The 20,922-nt window shown below is 45.7% G+C and overlaps 1 protein-coding gene across 6 annotated transcripts in view; it reads left to right on the top strand.

The window, feature by feature from the left end:
- LOC136611521 (uncharacterized) overlaps window positions 1–20,922 on the top strand; it is a 108,051-nt gene that overhangs the window by 10,727 nt on the left and 76,402 nt on the right. For 2 of the 6 annotated variants that reach the window (XM_066591195.1, XM_066591191.1), the window contains exons 4-5: window positions 1,155–1,286; window positions 12,753–12,906. In XM_066591195.1, coding sequence (XP_066447292.1) covers window positions 12,903–12,906 — 4 coding nt within the window. In that variant the 5' untranslated portion in view covers window positions 1,155–1,286; window positions 12,753–12,902. Of the gene's footprint in view, window positions 1–1,154; window positions 1,287–12,191; window positions 12,343–12,752; window positions 12,907–19,138; window positions 19,230–20,922 lie in introns of those variants that run through there. The other 4 variants (XM_066591193.1, XM_066591189.1, XM_066591192.1 and 1 more) reach the window with 3 other exon arrangements.

Genomic DNA, 20,922 nt, shown 5'->3' with positions numbered 1-20,922 from the left:
GGACGCCAGACACTGGCGTCCTGTATTGCCTGTGCCTATAATCGCTGTACAAGCGATAAGGCATGGCAGAGCAGTAGCTCTGCCATGCCCTATGACAGCGATCATAGGCATAGTGCTGCAAGTCCCTCAGAGGGACTCAAATAGTGTAAAGAAAAGAAAAGTGTAAAAAAAAGAAAAATGTAAAAAAAAAATGTAAAAAAACCCCTTTTTATGCTTTTTCTAATATTGGCATAAAAAAAGGGAAAAAAACCTAAAACCCCACATATTGGATATTGACGCGTCCGTAACGACGTGTACAAAAAGTTGAACATGCTTTTTATTTTGTACGACAAAAAGCGTAAAAAAAACGCTAAAAAACAGAGGCAAAATGCTCATTTTTAGCATTTTGCCTCACAAAAAATGCAATCAGTGATCAAAAAAGCCGTACATTTCCCAAAATGGTACCAATAAAAACTACAGCTCGTCTCGCAAAAAATAAGCCCTTAAAGAGCTCCGTAAATAGAAAAATAAAAAAGTTACAGGACTTTGAATGCAGCTATAGAGAAAAAAAAAAGATTTCCAAAAAAAAGGGGGTTTTATTGCAAAAAAGTGTAAAAACCTAACAAAAAAATAACCATTTTGGTATCGTTGTTACCATACCGACCCGCAGAAAAAATTTAGTGTGTCATTTATGCTGCATGATTAACGCTGTAAAAAAAAAAAAAAAAATCTATGGCAGAATTGATGCGTTTTCGCTCCCTGTTATCATTAAAAAAAAAAAAAAAAATTTACGATATTGTCTATATACCCAAAAGTGGCACCGATAAAAACTACAGATCGCCATGCAAAAAACAAGCCCTTATACGGCCGCGTCCACGGAAAAATAAAAAAGTTATGGCTTTTGAAAAATGGAGATGGAAAAATACCAAAAAATCGCTTGGTCCTCAACGCCAAAATAGGCCATATCATTAAGGGGTTAATAGGGGAGGTCAGATGTTCAGGCTTAATGGGTACCGATGGAAGTGTTCTCTGTACCGCGCCACAGAACATGTGTGCGTTATATAAAAATCAATAAGATACAGAGAATATATTTTTAATCCTGGGAAGTAGAAGCTATATTTGTATTGTATATTTTCTTGCAAAATCCACATGTTGACAAATGTTTTTCTTTCCAGAGTTTGAACATCAGTACATTTTTATTATCCAACATCGTGGCAACCGAAGAAGTTTTAGAAGGCATGGCTTGTACTGCATATGTTGACATTTTAATCGTACCAGTCTCCATCTTAAAAGGCCTCTAAAGTAAGGTAATATAATAGTCATTTTTACAATTTTTCTTATATTTACATTAGTAATTCAGTTTATCCTAAATCAGACATATTAACCCGTTATCATAAGTCCATGTAACTAATTTACACCAAATAAATGCTAATTACTTGCTGCTGTACTGATTTTCTTCATTGTGCCATTCTCCATATTAGAGACAATAAACCGGGTGCCAGCTTGACTTTCCATTGAACAGCGCACTTCATAAACTCTGTAGTTTGTGCTCCAGAAGCGTACTACTGTCCCCAGCAATCACACATTTCATGTTTACGTTATCATTTCTTTCAGATGTAGCCAGGTTTAAGGCTAACCTCACACAGGCGAGCGCGATATGGAGCCCTGAATCGGCACGCACAAGACAGAACATGTCGCCATTTGTTTCCCACATAGCATTGCGGTGCCATGCAGGAAGTCATCGCTCATACGTATAACCGTATTCAAAGAATGGGGTTTATATTTGTGCGTCTAGCAATGCGCAAATATCACATGATTTTCTCACCTATGTGAAGACAGTCTCACGTGACCGTGATCGCTTTCAGTGACTTTATCACAATGGATAAAGTTCAAGACCTTGAACTTTTAGCGCAGCAGCAATGCAGGCAGAGTAAGCCGATGGCGTCAGCGCTTTCACATTCCCTCCCGCTGGCATAGAACACTGCATTCGAAAACGCGGTAAAATGCTTTATAGAGCTTTACACATGAGAATAGTACTGATAGAGCTCGAGAAACGCAGTGTTAGACCACTGGTCCGAGAAGCCCCATTGAAATGAAATGAGGCATTTTACTGCATTTAACGTGATATTTGAAATGCTGCACTAAATGTGTAAAAAGCGGTCTGTGAGAGAGCAGCCTAAAGGCTACTTCACACGAGCATATATTGGCCAGGCCGTGAAGACGGACGGCTGATATATGCTGCTGTGTGATGCACGGGGTGGCGTATACACTGTAGGGCGGAGGAGGGGGGTGACAGCTTAGCAGAGCTGTCTTCCCCTTCCCTCACCGGGGGAAAAGGCGGTATGGGGCGGGAGCTACTGTGCTGAACTCCCACCCCCTCCCATTGCAAACAGCAGCAAAGGGCAGAGAGAAGAAGGGGGAGGGAGTTTAGCAGTCATGCTGCTAAACTTCCTCCCACCTCCCTTTTCCGACAGCTGCCATTGATTCCCATAGGAGTCAATACTGCCAGCCTGGCCCTATAACGCCACAGAGATGCGCCCCCTCTGAACTGATGCACTGGGGCAGCGTATATCAGCCGGGCATGAAAACCTGCCCGATATACGCCTGTGTGAATGAGCCCTAAAAGTCAAGTTAGGCATTTCTACATCTATAGGTGGAAAAATAGCAGCTGTCTATTAAGTTCAATGTTTCTCAGATTATTTTGAGGAAGAAGAGTTAAGAAGACTACCATTTTTTATTTCAAAGCTGTCCTAGCAGCTGCCAATACTAGCTCTTGGGGTGAGCCCTCCATAGTTTGCCTATTCTGATTGTAAAGAACCCTGTCAGATACGGATATCTAAGATACTTTTCCGTCACACATCCATTGGATAAGAGCGATCACGTAACTGGGAAACGCGTACCATGGCACCCCATGAAATCTCCAGGCTCTTGGCTACATTTAGTAGCCAGGTGCGGGGAGATTTTAAATTGCCCCGCCAATCTGCGGCTTTTGCGCCTGCGTCCGCCATCTTTAAATTCGGGGCTTTAGGTACCTAATTTTATCAATGAGGGGAGATGAAACAAACATTTTTTTTTTTTTACACTTTCTAAACTTTTTTTTTTAACTTTTACATGATCGCTGCTATCCATTGGATAGCAGCGATCATGTGACCGGGAACCGCATACAGCGGCTCCCGGTGACAGCTCCCTGCTCTCGGCTACCCATACTAGCTGGGAGCAGGGAATTTTTAAATTTCCTGGGCCTCCCGGCTCTCTGCGCATGACTTAATGTGTCTGGCGCGCATGTGCAGACGCCGGCGGCAGTGCCGGGGAAAAGCAAGAAGACGCCGGACGGTGCGGAGGACAGCGCATGAGTACTCTCAGCTCTCTTTACGGATCCGATCCATAAGGGGAGCTGAAATCTTAACTTGTCACAACTTCTTGTTAACTTTAACGCGATCGCCGGTATCCATTGGATACCGGCGATCTCGTGACCGGGGGTGGGGTCCCGCGGCCCTGGATGATAGCTCCATGCTGTCGTCTACCTCTGGTAACCGGCAGCATGGAGCTATCAAGTCCTGAGCCTGCAGGGCTTTTATTGCTAGAGGAGGCATGTTTTTACGTCCTCTAGGAATAAAGCCCAGCAGGACAGGACGTAAAAAGGCAATGGGGCCATCACTAAAGGGTTAAGCTAACACTCAATACAAACGGTCAGGGTTTACATGTGTAAAAGGAAATCACAGTGGTATTCAAAAATCTATATAGTAAGTAGAAGGGCCTTCATAGATATAGACTGGATTAAAACTAATACATTTTATTTCACAGATTACTAAAATTAATGGGCTAACATAAAACACTGACGGACACAAACTAACAGAACAAGAGTAAAACGTCAACCCTTACAGAGGGGTCGATAATGCTTGCTAGTCGCATTAATACAAAATATTGAATAGAGATCTAGCCTGGTGGTGATCCACGTTTCGTAATCTTTTCAAAGATTTCAGTAGTAGAGTGCGGAGTTGCGGGATAGAGCTACGCAGTACTGCACAAGAATGTTAGATAGTCGCGCAGTACTGTCGTTACTATATCGTAACTATATGGAACTATTCTGCACTGTATGACGATATTAGAAAATTGTACAATACTGTTGTTACTATATAGTATAGCACGTGTTCATTCAACCAGAGGTTGAATAAGTTATTCAGTACTGTAGTTGTCTAAATGATACTTGTGCAGTGAATGTTTACTGAATGCTGAACGCGTTTCTCTGTCCTCATTTGGGACAGTTCATATCAGGAGCCGGGTCCCAAAAAGCCCCAAGATTGTGTTTGACAGTACTTGTGGATATCAGTGGCTAAAAACCAAAATTGAAGCTTAGAGTATAGTCATTTACAAGCTAGAAGAGTTCCGTAGCTTGGCCCTATATATAGATCAACTTCTATAGATAACAGCACACCACCTTGAGTAATCAGTCCACTCAAGTGGTGTCCTAAAACACGCTAACAAAGAGTGTGTGTGTGTGTGTGTGTGTGTGGACTCCTATAGAGAATATGGCGATCAAGCGTTGCGTCCAAACGGTTATCTGGGTCTACGCATGACATCGCCAGAGTGACAGTCAGAGTGTGCTGCCCCAGATAACAGCTACAATGGGGGGTACAGCGTATAATACCAAAACACCATATATGGTCATGAGGTGTGTCGGTATACGTCTAGTGGCACTTGCGAGACGCGTCCTACAACAGGAGAGTCGGTGGGGCCGACCCAACTATTGCAGGGTAACGCTTAGAAGGTCCCAGAGATGCAGGTGCTAGTTACCCCATTGAGTTAGATACTCAGAAAAAATAAATAATTATGTCACTGAGCAACACCATATAGCCCAGTGTTTTTAATAAAGCCTATAACAAAGGCTAATGTCCCACTCATCAGATTTACAGAGGGGAAAAATTCCACTAAGTGGCAGGATAATACCTAGCCTTTCTAGTGAAAACAATGCTGTAGGCTAATCTGGGAAAGATGCATTTTGCTCAGTGTTTCCTAACTGTAGCTGATATAGGTGAGAGTTAGCGGTAGTTAGCAATAGTAAAGAGGAGCCGTAGCGCCAGTGGCTCTGATGGTGAGCGACCGGCAATGAGGTCCCTGGGATTCAGACAGGATATTTAAGGAGTACTTGGCTCCTCCCATTTGGGAGATGTCAAAGCAACTGACCAATCAGAGGCAAGCAAGGAAGGTGGAGAACCATGCCGAGCTAATCAGCGATACTAGGTGCAAGATATGTCTCCCCGTACTTGTTTAACCCCTTAACGACCGCCCCATCGGGAAACTACGTCCTCAGAAAGTGGGCCTTAATCCTAGAGGACGTAGTTTTATGCATCCTCTTTGGATTGATGCCCACTGGTCTGAGGACGTGACAGTTCCATGCTGTCGGTGCCCGCAGGTAGCCGACAGCATGGAGCTGTCATCCCAGGATGCAGGCAGTCCCCCCCCGGTATTGCGATCGGCGCTATAAAATGAATAGCGCCGATCGCAAAAAAGTAAATAAAACAAGTAAAAAAGTAGTAATTCAGCTGCTATGATGGATCGGATCCATCACGGCAGCTGAAAATACTCACACGGCTTGTCGGCGGTGTTCCCCGGAGATCTGGTCCTCCCGGACTCGCCGGCGGCCTTCTGTGCATGCGCGCCAGACGATGACGTCACGCGCAGAAGCCCGGATGTCCCCGGCAAATTTAAAATCTCCTGGCTCCCGGCTCCTGAAGGTAGCCGGGAACTAGGAGGTGTTACCGGGGACCACTGTGAGCGGTCCCCGGGCCCGCGATCACCGCTATCCATTGCGATAGCGGTGATCGCGAAAAAGTTGAAAAAGTAAAACAAAAGTAAAGTTTCACCTCCCCTCATGGATCGGATCCATGAGGGGAGGTGAAGATACTCACCCCCGGTCCTCTGCGATGTCCCGATGTCCCGGGACCCGAAATCCCCGTCTGCGCATGCGCGCCCGATGATTGACATCGGGCGCGTGCACAGAGGGGCTCGAGCCCTGGGAAATTCAAAATTGTTCTGCTCCTGGCTGCCATGTGTAGCCAAGAGCAGAGGGATGTCACCAGGGACATGATCACTGTCATCCAATGGATGACAGTGATCATGTAAAGCAAAAAAAAAGTGCAAAAAGTAAAAAAAAAAAAAAGGGGTAAAAGGTAAAAAAAAAAAAGTGCAAAAAGTAAAAAAAAGTTTTAAAAAGTTAAAAAAAACCTTGCGTTTCATCTCCCCCCACGGATCATATCCGTGAGGGAGGATGAAATGACATACCTAAGGCCTGCGGATTTATCCGCGGACCTCACCCCAGCTTCTGCGCACGCGCCCTTCGCCAATGTGGCAGGCGCATGCGCAAAAGCCGTGGTTTTTTAAAATCTCCCTGCTCCTGGCTACAAAACTTAGCCGAGAGCCTGGAGATTTCACGGAGAGCCGCGGTGAGCGGTTCCTGATCACATGTTCGCCGTTATCCAAAGAATAATGGCGATCACGTAAAAGTTAAATAAAGGGGAAGGTTCATCTCCCCTCACCGATGCGATCGGTGAGAGGAGATAAAACTTTTTACCGGAGGCCTCCATATTTGCACCCCGACGCAACCTTCTTCCGTGAACTTTCCCGTATTCTGCGCATGCGACCGCCGGCAAAACACTGCACACATGCGCAGGAGTCGGGGAGCCCAGGAAACTTAATATCTCCTTGCTCTCGGCGACCAACGGTCGCCGAGAGCCTGGTGCAGTGACGGGTGGCCTCGTTGAGCGGTCCCCGGTCACGTGATAAAAAGGTAGCGATCTACCTTTGGCCGGTCTCACATGACCGGATAGGAATTACGGATTCCGCATGCGTTTGATTAGCGGTAATACGCAGATCAATCGCATTGGATTACACAATTCCGCTCACATTAGCGGGTTGGAATTGTGTAATCCACTCGCAGAAAAGAGAACGCAGCATGTTCTATTTTACCGCGGATATCAGCAACATAGAGCCCATTGTGCTCCATGGTCGCGGATATACCCGCAGCCCATACGTAACTACGTTGTATACGGGCTGCGGGTACCCGCGTCATCGCTAAGCGACGGTGCGGGAAATACAAACAACAACAACAACAACAACAAAAAATGTACTGCGCATGACCGTCCGTGTAAGTACGCAGTTATGCGCAGTACATTACGCGGCCGTATGCAGGGTCACAGCCGGGCTCACAGCCGGGATCCACCTACGGCTGCGTAAGTCCGGCGTTATTCAGACCGCTACCTGTAATACGCAATTTACAAGAAGCCCCGGGAACACTCGCCTTCCTGCAGTTCCAGGAGCACCTTGTTAAGCGCCTTCTGTGTGAGACCGCCGCACCTCGTCAAGCTTACGGAGACTCACGGAACGCCACTTTTTACACCCCATCCCTGCCACTGAGGTCAAAAAATGACCCCCAAAAAGCATGAGAGGAGGGGGGATACCCGATTTTATTGCCCTATGTGCCCATCCCAACCAGCCTCCATAATTACCCGTCTTTGGAAATACCACACAGTTCACATTATTACTTTTATCTAAGATTTGGGGAACGCCGAAAAGGGCGTGGAGGGGGGGGGGGATTTTAGGGAGTCAATTTTTATTCCGTACAAATGAGCAATGGGGCCTGGAATGTATTCAGTTGTACCCTGCAATCCAACGCGTGTTCCCTCCATTACAGGCCTTGCCATGTTTCCTGTAAGTAGATTAGGGCCACAATGGGTATGTTTTTGAACACGGGACAAACGGGGGTATCCATTTTGGGGTGAAGGTCTTCATTCCTATGTACACTGTACAAAAAAAAACTGTTTTTAAGTTGACAAAATTACCAAAAAAATGAAAATCGTAATTTTTTCCTTCTGCTTTGCTGAAATTTATTCAAATACTGTGGGGTCAAAATACGCAGTACACTCCTAGATGAATTCGTTAAGGGGTCTAGTTTTTAAAATGGGGTCATTTGTGGGGGTTCCTTATCGTTTTGGACGCTCAATGGCTCTATAAGTGGGCAATGGAGCCTGGAATTTATTCTGTTGTACTCTAAAATCCAACGGGTGCTCCTTCCATTATAGGCCTAGCCATGCGTCTTTTAAGTAGATTAGGGCCACAAGGGGTATGGTTCTGAACACGGGACAAACAGGGGTATCCATTTTGGGGTGAAAGTCTTCATTCCTACGTGTGCTGTACAAAAAAAAACAGTTTTTAAATTGATACAACTGCCAAAAAAATGAAAATTGTAATTTTTTTCCTACTGCTTTGCTTAGATTTATTCAAAAATTGTAGGGTAAAAATACACAGTACACCCCTAGATAAATTCGTTAGGGGGTCTAGTTTTCAAAGTGGGATCATTTGTGGGGGTTCTCTGTCGTTTTGGCCGCTCAAGGGCTCTACAAGTGGGCAATGGGGCCTAAATCACCTTCATGCTAAATTTCTGTTCTGAAAGCCACCGACTACTCCTTTCATTTTGGGCCCCGTTGTGCATCCAGACAAAAGATTAGGGCCACAATGGGTATGTCTCTGAACACGGGAGAAACGGGTATCCACTTTGGGGTGCAAGTCTTCATTCATGTGTGTGCTGTACCAAAAAAGCTGTTTTTAAAATGACAGAATTGACAAAAAAACGAAAATCACAATTTTTTCCTTTTGCTTTGCTTGAATTCATTCAAAAACTGTGGGGTCAAAATGGTCAGTACACCCCTAGATAAATTCGTTAAGGGGTCTAGTTTTCAAAATGGGGTCACTTGTGGGGGTTCTCTTTGGTTTTGGCCACTCAAGAGCTCTACAAAAGTGCTATGGGGCCTAAAACGCCTTCAAGCAAAATTTATGTTCTGAAAGACACCGACTACTCCTTTCATTTTGGCTCCCGTTATGCATCCAGACATGAGATTAGGGCCACAATGGGTATATTTCTGAACACGGGAGAAACGGGGGTATCCATTTTGGTGTGTAAATCCTCATTCTCATGGGCTCTATAGGAAAAAAATATGTCTTTAAAATGACATATTTGCAAAAATATGAAATTTTATTTTTTCTCCCCTAAGTTGAACTAATTCCTGAAAAAAACTGGTGGGGTCAAAATACTCATGACCCCCCCTCAGTGAATACACTAAGGAGTGTAGTTTTTAAAATGGGGTCATTTGTGGGTGTATCTATTATTCTGACACTTATGAGCCTTTGCAAACTTGCCTTGGTGCAGGAAAACAAAGTGCTCCTCAAAATGCTGAAAAGTAATGTTAAATTTGTACGTCCTCTAAATGGTTAAAAAAAACACAAGTTTTTCAAGTGTGCATTCAGAATAAAGAAAACAGATGGAAATACATATCTTATCAAAAAGTTGTACAGTATGTTTGGACATATTTGAGATATTACGGTTGAAAATGTGAAAAAATGACAATTTTTTAAAATTTTTTCCAATATTGGTACTTTTAATAAATATACACAAATTATATCGGTCTCTTTTTACAATCTAAATGAAGTACAACATGTGGCGAAAAAACAATGTCAGAATCACTGGGATATGTAAAGCCTTTGCGGAGTTATGCCACGTTGAACGACGCATGTCAGATTTCCAAAATTTGGCTCCGTCACTAAGGCGCAAACAGGCTTCGTCACTAAGGGGTTAATGATATGCAGGCCTCTGGTTTCATAGAGCAGGTCCGATGTGTAAAGAACAGAGACCGATCCTCGCTGACAGTTGTCAATCACCCGTAAGGCACCGGACTTCATCGCTTCCGCATTCCATGCTGGAACACACGTCGCGCGATGACGTCATCGCGTAGCGTGCGTCCCAATTGGTCGGCTGGCTGAGAAGAGGTGTGGCGTTACCGAGAGGAGGTGTGGCGCTACCCTGTCAGGGTGACGCGGGCCGGGGAATGGCGTGATGTTCACCTATCGTGTTGACCCATTGCCATCGCAACATGTCTTTGCGGGAACCGCGAGAAGTAGAACGAGAGATAAGGGGAGACAGATGAGGTGAATCATGGTCACTTAATACCTTCGGAAGGTCCAGGAGTGGAGGAAAAAGAGACAGAGGAGAGAGATCAGGGATAATGGTTAGACAGCTGGGAGATATCCCCCATAGATGGTCCAGGCATGCTACTCCCTCCAGATGGTCCAAAGATCAAGGTCAGGTAGATGGGAGGGAAAGTAGGGGTGCTACTCTGTATAGAATAGTCTAACCCTTCCCAGGTTAAATTCAAATTATTACAGGGAACTCAAAACGGTGTAGCACATAAGCCCGGTATAATGGATATTTAGATATAGTGTACACCAAAATGCAATGGGGTCAGATGCAGGCATGCCATAAATGGGATAGCAAGAGAAAGGTATGGCAGCAATATGCCAACATAAAAGGGGGTAATTTCTACTTGCAACCTTGCCTCTGTTTCTGTAAACTAGGTACATCAGGGTATATAATATCCATTTATCAACCTATAGAGGGGTTTTGCTGATAACATTATTCCCTCTGTGTTATACAGGCTGGGTGCCCTGGAGTACCCATAAAGAATACGTTATGGCAAAATCATGCATTTATGTATTTGTGCTTAGATGTTTGTGTAATGCAAGGATGATAACACCCCTTAATCAAAGTAGTATTCAGAGAAAAGGAGAGAACCAAAGTTTAGCGACAGGAAAACTAAAAAATTATAGGAAGCAATTGAAGCTTAGAGTTGCATTCAGACCCGCTGGTGCAGTGGTGTTAAGTCTGAATATCCATGGGGCTTCTTTTTGTAGCAGTCTTTTGTCTGTAGTGCCGCTTCTGGCGTTAGTACGTAGTAGTTCGATCCCTTGAAACCTAACGGCACTCAGATCGCCATTATGTACTGTCAGGAAGTGATCCGCCAGCGGTGTAGATTCACCTCGCCGGATATTGCCGACATGCCCCAGAATACGTCGTCGGAATTCCTGGGTGGTTTTCCCGACATAGTTCCTGGGGCAGTGACGGGGAGAAGCAAGAAGACGCCGGACGGTGCGGAGGACGGCGCATGAGTACTCTCAGCTCCCCTTACGGATCCGATCCGTAAGGGGAGCTGAAATCTTAACTTGTCACAACTTATTGTTAACTTTAACGCGATCGCCGGTATCCGTTGGATACCGGCGATCGCGTGACCGGGGGTGGGGTCCCGCGGCCCTGGATGATAGCTCCATGCTGTCGGCTACCTCTGGTAACTGGCAGCATGGAGCTATCACGTCCTGAGCCTGCAGGGCTTTCATTCCTAGAGAAGGCATGTTTTTATGTCCTCTAGGAATAAAGACCAGCAGGACAGGACGTAAAAAGGCAATTGGGCCATCACTAAGGGGTTAAGCTAACACTCAATTCAAACGTTCAGGGTTTACATGTGTCAAGCAAAAAAGGGGCAGAGCATTGGGCCACTGGCCCCCAAAAATGAAATGTGTCTTAATAAAGTAACATGGACGTCTGTCTTGGTGCATCCAGCTCTCTGATAGACATTCCATCTTTTTCCTCTTATTACCCTGCATCCATGTTGAAAGGCTGTATGAGGTCTGTATTTAATTACACATAGCAACACTACATCAAAGTGCACCAGGGTCAACGCGGGTGCTGAAACTCCATTAAAACCTTGATCTAAATAACAAACAGGGATAAAATTGTGTGCTTTATGAAATCCAGCTCCCAAGCAGCCTTATGGGAAACAGCGCTAACATGATCCCAGGAACATGCAGTGCAACCAGAACATCACTAAAACTGGAGACTTCAATAACTTGAGACGATTATAGGGCTACACTAACAGTATCACATATACAGTATGGTGTATTGAGGGCAAATCCTACACTTACTGCAGAGTTAACAGAAGTCTTTGTTCTGCACAGACACTCTCCTGCATGTTGGTATCTCTGTGTGTAATACCATCACGCACCACCTCAAGAAGTTCGTCAAACATATATAGGCACAGTTAATCGGCTGAAAGATACCAGTTTTTCTGGGTACCGCTGCAAATCAGCATAAAGTGTGTGGAACTGGCCGACACTAGCACGCTGAGCCAACATTGGATGCACCCAGAACCTCCTAGTCTTCCTACTTCTCCTCAGTGGCCAACCACTATTGCTAGTAGTAGGCTCACCACTTGGAAGGTCACTTGGCACATCCTCTGAAGTTTCAGGCAAGTCATCTGTAGCAAGCAAGAGCAACAAGCCAAAAAAGATCATCCGCAGACGACATATCTCTCAAGGCACAAAATAGCTCTGAGAGGCCAGTATAACCAGAGAAATATATAACACCAGCCAAAATGGATAGAAGTGAAAGGGAAGAAGCAAGTAGCCTTGTCCAATGCGCCCCTCCCGCATTGGTATTACCGCATTGGGCAACTTATAATGATAGCGTCCAGAGGAACAAATGTAAGTGTTCAATACTTTTTTTTACATTGTATGCTTTGGTAAGCTAATTTTGTTTTATTGTTTTTCAAAAGTGCTAATATGCTTTGTGTTGCGAGCGTGAATTGTTACACTTTTTTTTGCTGGTTTCTAATGGCCAGTCTGTGCTTACGTTCACACAAAGCTGCCTTTTAACACTAACATACGTGACCTCAGAATAAGGACACACACTATAGCTATACGTGTCCATTTAAAATGCCATTTAGTACACTTGTGTGATGTTTAGCAAAATGTGAGATGCATAGGCTTGGCTAGCACTTCAGCTCTCCCCTAAGTTGTCATTTTCACTAACTGCATGTGGCATAATGTGTTGTCTTTATGTGTAATAATTGCTTTCTTGGGCTTTCTGTCTCCCAAATATTCTCCCCTTTTAGTGAAAGCCCTACTGACTTCCTGGCGCTCCATCAGTGACCATTATACCAGGGTTGTGCGCCAACAAATTACTGCTGGCATGTCCCCGAGCGACCCAGTGCGGTACAAATTTGGACATGTCCTGGGTTGTCTTAGACCCGTCCTAGAGATAAATGTGTAAGTATATTGGTTCCTTTATGAAGTTCTAATATACAGATATGTGTAACATATATTTAGAATAAATGTTACAAACAGTAGAGCCACTGGGAAAATTGTGTTTCAATTCTGTGTAGCAACGGCACTTCTTGCAAGTGACAGTGGGGGATTTACCTGGTTTAGGGATTGTAGTGATTGTCGCTTGTAGCATTTCTGATGGTAAATAACCATGTCATTGCGTCGTTGAGTGTTTAGGCGTTTGAGTGTTGAGTGTCTAGGTGTATGGTCAGGTGGGGGGCAAATAGCTTTAAAATTTTTTAATTGGTTTATAATTTTAGTGATTTCTGAGATAGATATAGGCTTATCTAGTTCATGCATCTTAGATTCCAGTGAAGGGAGAGACATTTTGCTAAGGAATGCGTCAATAATGGTGGAGTTAGGCTGGGGGACTTCAGGGTCTTCTTTCAGATTGTATAACTTCGATTAATAGTCCTTAAATGTTTCGGCAATTTTCTGGGGGTGGGAAATCTTTAGAGCAGGGTTTTTGCTATTAGTCAGATATGAGATTTTGGTTTTAATTCTTTTTGGTTTTGCAAGGTTAGCCATTAATTTTGAGGGTTTGTCTATGTAATATATGGAGTCTTTCTCAAAGTTTTCAAGAAGAGTTGATCTTAGGTCTCTTCTAAGTGTTGTCAAATTATTTGTGTGTTTATCTTTTTCTGGTGAGGTTTGAATTACCTTTTCTACTTCTTTTATTTTGTCTAGAAGTTCCTCGATCTGTTTTCTTTTCTCTTTTTTGTGTTGGCTGCTGATTTTTATTAGTATTCCTGTTATGACTGCTTTATGGGCGTTCCAGGTTGTAGAATTTTTTATATCTGGATTTGAGTTTAAAAGAAAGTATTCGTCAATCGCATCTCTAATTGTTTTTTGGTATTTTGGGGATTTGAGTAAGTTTACGTCGTTTCGCCATATTTTTAGGTTGTTGTGTGGTGTTTCAAGTTTTAGTTTTAATGAGATAGGAGAGTGATCCGACCAGGACAAGCAAGCACCTCCAGGGCATACAGCGCGAGTTCAGGCCACGTGTCCAGCTTCGACACCCAGTGGTTGTAGGGGGCAGAGGCCTCACGGAGGACGGTCATGCGATCGGCTACGTACTCCCTCACCATCCTTTTACAGTGCTCCCGCCGACTCAGCCGTGACTGGGGAGCGGTGACACAGTCTTGCTGGGGAGCCATAAAGCTGTCAAGGGCCTTAAAGAGTGTTGGCCTGCCTGTGCTGTACATGCTGCCTGATCTCCGCGCCTCCCCTGCTACCTGGCCCTCGGAACTGCGCCTTCGGCCACTACCGCTGTCGTATGGGAATTTTACCATCAGTTTGTCCGCCAGGGTCCTGTGGTATAGCAACACTCTCGAACCCCTTTCCTCTTCGGGTATAAGAGTGGAAAGGTTCTCCTTATACCGTGGGTCCAGCAGTGTGTACACCCAGTAATCCGTAGTGGCCAGAATGCGTGTAACGGGGGGTCACGAGAAAGGCATCCTAACATGAAGTCAGCCATGTGTGCCAGGGTACCTGTACGCAACACATGGCTGTCCTCACTAGGAAGATCACTTTCAGGATCCTCCTCCTCCTCCTCCTCAGGCCATACACGCTGAAAGGATGACAGGCCAGCAGCATGTGTACCCTCACCAGTGGGCCAAGCTGTGTCTTCCCCCTCCTCCTCATCTTCCTCCTCCTCCTCCTCCTCCTCCTCCTCCTCCTCCTCCTCCTCACCGCACTGAGATATAGACAGGAGGGTGCTCTGACTATCCAGCGACATACTGTCTTCCCTCGGCTCTGTTTCCGAGTGCAAAGCGTCTGCCTTTATGCTTTGCAGGGAACTTCTCAAGAGGCATAAAAGAGGAATGGTGACGCTAATGATTGCAGCATCGCCGCTCACCACCTGGGTAGACTCCTCAAATTTTCCAAGGACCTGGCAGATGGCTGCCAACCAGGCCCACTCTTCTGAAAATAATTGAGGAGGCTGACCCCCACTGCGCCGCCCATGTTGGAGTTCGTATTCCACTATAGCTCTACGCTGCTCATAGAGCCTGGCCAACACTTGGAGCGTAGAGTTCCACCGTGTGGGCACGTCGCACAGCAGTCGGTGCACTGGCAGATTAAACCGATGTTGCAGGGTGCGCAGGGTGGCAGCGTCCGTGTGGGACTTGCGGAAATGTGCGCAGAGCCGGCGCACCTTTCTGAGCAGGTCTGACAAGCGTGGGTAGCTTTTCAGAAAGCGCTGAACCACCAAATTAAAGACGTGGGCCAGGCATGGCACGTGCGTGAGGCTGCCGAGCTGCAGAGCCGCCACCAGGTTACGGCCGTTGTCACACACAACCATGCCCGGTTGGAGGCTCAGCGGCGTAAGCCAGCGGTCGGTCTGCTCTGTCAGACCCTGCAGCAGTTCGTGGGCCGTGTGCCTCCTATCTCCTAAGCTAAGTAGTTTCAGCACGGCCTGCTGACGCTTGCCCACTGCTGTGCTGCCACGACGCGCGACACCGACTGCTGCCGACGTGCTGCTGCTGCTGACACATCTTGATTGCGAGACAGAGGTTGCGTTGGACGAGGAGGGTGGTTTAGTGGAGGAAGCATACACCGCCGCAGATACAACCACCGAGCTGTGGCCCGCAATTCTGGGGGTGGGTAGGACGTGAGCGGTCCCAGGCTCTGACTCCGTCCCAGCCTCCACTAAATTCACCCAATGTGCCGTCAGGGAGATATAGTGGCCATGCCCGCCTGTGCTTGCCCACGTGTCCGTTGTTAAGTGGACCTTGGCAGTAACCGCGTTGGTGAGGGCGCGTACAATGTTGCGGGAGACGTGGTCGTGCAGGGCTGGGACGGCACATCGGGAAAAGTAGTGGCGACTGGGAACTGAGTAGCGCGGGGCCGCCGCCGCCATCATACTTTTGAAGGACTTTGTTTCCACAACCCTATATGGCAGCATCTCCAGGCTGATAAATTTGGCTACGTGCACGTTTAACGCTTGAGCATGCGGGTGCGTGGCGGCGTACTTGTGCTTGCGCTCAAACACTTGCGCTAGCGACGGCTGGACGCTGCGCTGACAGACATTGCTGGATGGGGCCGAGGACAGCGGAGGTGAGGGTGTGGGTGCAGGCCAGGAGACGGTAGTGCCTGTGTCCTCAGAGGGGGGTTGGATCTCAGTGGCAGGTTGGGGCACAGGGGGAGAGGCAGCGGTGCAAACCGGAGGCGGTGAACGGCCTTCGTCCCACCTTGTGGGGTGCTTGGCCATCATATGTCTGCGCATGCTGGTGGTGGTGAGGCTGATGGTGGTGGCTCCCTCGGCTGATCTTGGCGCGACAAAGGTTGCACACCACTGTTCGTCGGTCGTCTGCACTCTCAGTGAAAAACTGCCAGACCTTTGAGCACCTCGGCCTCTGCAGGGTGGCATGGCGCGATGGGGCGCTTTGGGAAACAGTTGGTGGATTATTCGGTCTGGCCCTGCCTCTACCCCTGGACACCGCACTGCCTCTTGCAACCTGCCCTGCTGCTGCCCTTGCCTCCCCCTCTGAAGACCTGTCCTCAGTAGGCGTAGCAAACCAGGTGGGGTCAGTCACCTCATTGTCCTGCTGCTCTTCCTCAGAATCCTCGGTGCGCTCCTCCCTCGGACTTAATGTCCTTACTACTACCTCAATGATAGACAACTGTGTCTCATCGTCATCGACCTCCTCACCCACTGAAAGGTCTTGAGACAGTTGCCGGAAGTCCCCAGCCTCATCCCCCGGACCCCGGGAACTTTCGAATGGTTGGGCATCAGTCACGATAAACTCTGGTGGGAGAGGAACCACTGCTGCCCAATCTGAGCAGGGGCCCGAGAACAGTTCCTGGGAGTCTGCCCGCTCCTCAGAATGTCTCATTTTCATGGAGTGAGGAGGCTGGGAGGAAGGAGGAGCAGCAGCCAGAGGATTCTGAGTTGCAGCAGTGGACGGCGCAGAACTCTGGGTGGACGATAGGTTGCTGGAAGCACTTTCTGCCATCCAGGACAGGACCTGCTCACACTGCTCATTTTCTAATAAAGGTCTACCGCGTGGACCCATTAAATGTGCTATGAATGTGGGGACGCCAGAAACGTGCCTCTCTCCTAATCCCGCAGCAGTCGGCTGCGATACACCTGGATCAGGAGCTCGGCCTGTGCCCACACCCGGACTAGGGCCTCCGCGTCCTCGGCCGCGCCCACGTCCTCTAGGCCTACCCCTACCCCTCAGCATGCTGTATTACCAGGAATGCAGAAACACAACAATGTAATTAAATGTGCCGCTTATTGGTCTGTGGTTGGAGGCTGAGTTCGCTTACGGAACGCCAGGAAATAATTTGGCGCAAGCCTGCTGTAACACTTAGCTGGCTGCGTATTTATTTGGAGAAATACTACCCCCAGCAGACACGGACCCAGAACACTGAGCAGAGTGACAGGCAGGCCAAATAGATTTTTTTCAAATATTTTTTTCTAAAGGACCACTGCGTATATTCAATCTATAATATATGTCTTCTGGCCCTGCCTACACAATTCTATCCCTGGAGTATTACTGTGTGCAACACTGCTAAAAGCAGCCTCCACACTACTGCACACGGTTAGATGTGGCCCTAAGAAGGACCGTTGGGGTTCTTGAAGCTTACACTAACTCCTAACACTCTCCCTATAGCAGCTCCAACACAATACCACTGTCCCTCAGCTATCTCACAACGCATCTGAGGCGAGCCGCGGGAGGGGCCGATTTTTATACTCGGGTGACACCTGATCTCCCCAGCCACTCACTGCAGGGGGGTGGTATAGGACTTGAACGTCGCAGGGGGAAGTTGTAATCCCTTCCCTGTCTTTCAATTGGCCAGAAAAGCGCGCTAACGTCTCTGAGAGGAAAGTGAAAGTAACCCGAACATCGCGTGGTACTCGTTACGAGTAACGAGCATCTCGAACACGCTAATACTCGAACGAGTATCAAGCTCGGACGAGTACCTTTGCTCATCTCTACACATTATATGACACCTTGTCATCATAATACATCTATTTTGGGAGTCATTTACAAATAGCTAAGTAAACGGACTCTCTCCTTAGTGCGAGCATAATAGCATCAAATACAGTATCACGCACATACACACAACCTACATTGTTGTGTTTTTTATTATTATTGTTTTGTTTGTCACGTATATTTATAATAAAAGTTACGTTTTATCCTACTAGTGGTTCCCTACAGTGAATGATATTCAACCTACGGGAACTTATTTGCCTCGGTGATACCCAAGTGTGGCAGTCTTGGTTGGAGTTAGAGAGCACCGCAGAGTTTCAGAACACTCTCCTGTAGAGGCCCCTGGAAGGGCTACGGGGGTGCTTCGAGATCCGATCGAGTGGAGGAGCCAGATAAATACTACCATTCCCACTATGAATACTATAGTTTTAGAGCGCAAAATTTCCCATCTCCTACTTTCCCTTTGTTTACCATGTTTACCTCCACACCCCTTTTTTGTTTTTTACTTTAATTATTAGTATTTGGGTGGCTTTCCCACCCTCTGTTTACTCCCTTCTTTGCTTTTTTTTATTGTCTATAACTCTCTTTTTCTGCATATGAGAACCACTGGGACCTTTGCAGTGGATCAATTTTATGATGAAACAGGCATACTGCAACATTTTTCATGTTAACAGGTTTTCAAAGTTTCCAGTATTGGTAACATAATAAATTAATAATTCAACAATTTAAGGAATTGGGAACAATAAGAGTCAAAATTATATTTCAGCATATTGCCTGTTTAAATTGTTATATTTCTGAGTTATATACGTATTATTAGGTCCTGCGTGACCCTTGATGGAGAATTTGTACTGTATTTTTGCAAAGATTTGCCTAATAAAAACAGATTAAACATAAATGGAACATGGTACATAGGTGGCGCTGTTACAGACTTTGCATTGGGGCAAATCTTCCTATTCTATAACTTTATACCTTAGAAACATAATCAATTTTTAATCAGTATGCATTTAATTACTGCAAATACAATGAGACACAAAGCAAGCATAGATGATTTAGAATAAAATACATCTTTTTGATAAATATAGACAGTAAGAACTTCCAAGTCATAAAGTTTTGGCATAGTGACAACATTTACTACTGTGCCAATCAGCAAATAAGGAAAAATGTCAGCATTGCCCTCAAGCATCATCTTGGATGTATATAAAGGGCGCCCGTAACACTAAGATTTAAGGACAGCCTTGACTTTTTTCTGAAGTTAAGAGCTTAACTACAACTGCACCATGAAACTTGCAGTCATCTTCCTCTGTCTGAGCGTTGCCAGTTTCATTGGTAAGATTTACATTAATTACAGTTTGTTGGTTAATTAGGTAAATTAACTTATTGTTTTAATAATGCTTATATGAAAATCTATAAGTCAAGATAGTTTAAATAATGAGGTAAATATTAGTTTTTGCAGTGCACGGTGCTCTAGGGGTAAGGGAAATGAACTCCTATCTCTCGCCAGTCAAAAGTTGTCCCCGTAATTAAGCAGAGAAAAACAGTTGAGTATAACACAAACTTTGCTTTTGCAGGGTTGTAAAATGTCCTGGTAGAAATTAATTAAATGGAAAGCAATAAATTGTTAACATGAGTGAGCATTAAATGAAAAAGAAATCCTAGCAAGTCAAAAATCTTAACAGATCAAAGATTATAATTCTTCTCACTGTAGTAAATAATAGTTTTTTCATTTTTTCAATAGTAAAAAATCTATCAAAAGACATGACACACAATAACACAAGCTCATTAAATGTATCTGAAAATGTACCTATAGGATTCGTGGTAATTCCCCAGTAATTAACTTAGTAGCCTCCAAACCTCTCTAAATTACAGCAGCCATGACTTTATATTTTGTCATTGGCTATGTATGACTTTTTGACTTCAGAAAAATGTAGCTTTTTATGCATTATTTGGGAATACATATAATTTGCTGTGTAATTAATAGGTTTTTTTGCTTGGCAGATACAAAACAAAATCCATTTTGCACTTGTGTATTATTATATTTCATAGTGCTTGAGGTTCACATAAAAATAAACTTTTTTATCTTCTCTCAGTTTTTATGGTCATGTGACTATCTAGCCTTGGGATATTTGTGTTTTCTTGTAACATATGCATGACACACTTTACTTAATACTTATATTGACTTTCTAGTTTATATTCTTCAACTTTTTTTTCAGCTCATGAAAGAGATTACATTTTAACTCAATAACAAAATGTATTGGTATACTTTTTTATGCTAAAACATAATGCTCTAGGGCAGTGGTGGTGAACCTACGACACGCAGAGCCCTCCCTGCTGGCACGCGCCGCCGTCAGCCGTTCACTACAGTAGTAAATACCGTCAGGGACCACAGCTCCCCTGTCGGTATTTACTGAGCTGCGATGCTAATGGCGGTGATCCCGGCGCACACTGTGACATCAGTGTGCAGCCGGGATCCTCCTCTCCTCTGACATCTCCCTTTAGGTTCCATGAGAGCAGGGGAGCAGGCGTCTAGCAGCATGCTGACATCACAGTGTTCACCTGGGATCAGCGCCAGGAGCAGCAGCACTTCAACAAGGAGGAGGGTGTAAGTAAGTGGGTCTCAGGGGGGCACTATTACTACTGGGGGCCGCTGTGGCATGTCACTATTACTACTGGGGACCGCTGTGGGATGTCACTTTTACTACTGGGGGCCGCTGTGGGATGTCACTTTTACTACTGGGGGCCACTGCGGCAGTGTCACTATTACTATTGGGCCCGCTGTGGCATGTCACTATTACTACTGGGGGCCGCTGTGGCATGTCACTATTACTACTGGAGGCCGCTGTGGGATGTCACTATTACTACTGGGGGCCGCTGTGGAATGTCACTATTACTATTGGGGCCACTTTGGAATGTCATTATTACTGTTGGGGCCGCTGTGGGGGGGTCACTATTACTACTGGGGCCACTGTGCAATGTCACTATTACTACTGGGCCCACTGTGGGATGTCACTCTTTCTGCTGG

This window comes from Eleutherodactylus coqui, chromosome 2 (assembly GCF_035609145.1).
Source record: "Eleutherodactylus coqui strain aEleCoq1 chromosome 2, aEleCoq1.hap1, whole genome shotgun sequence".
Lineage (NCBI taxonomy): Eukaryota > Metazoa > Chordata > Amphibia > Anura > Eleutherodactylidae > Eleutherodactylus > Eleutherodactylus coqui.
The sequence above is the reverse complement of the archived record's forward strand: the minus strand, read 5'-3'. Positions and strand labels throughout refer to the sequence as shown.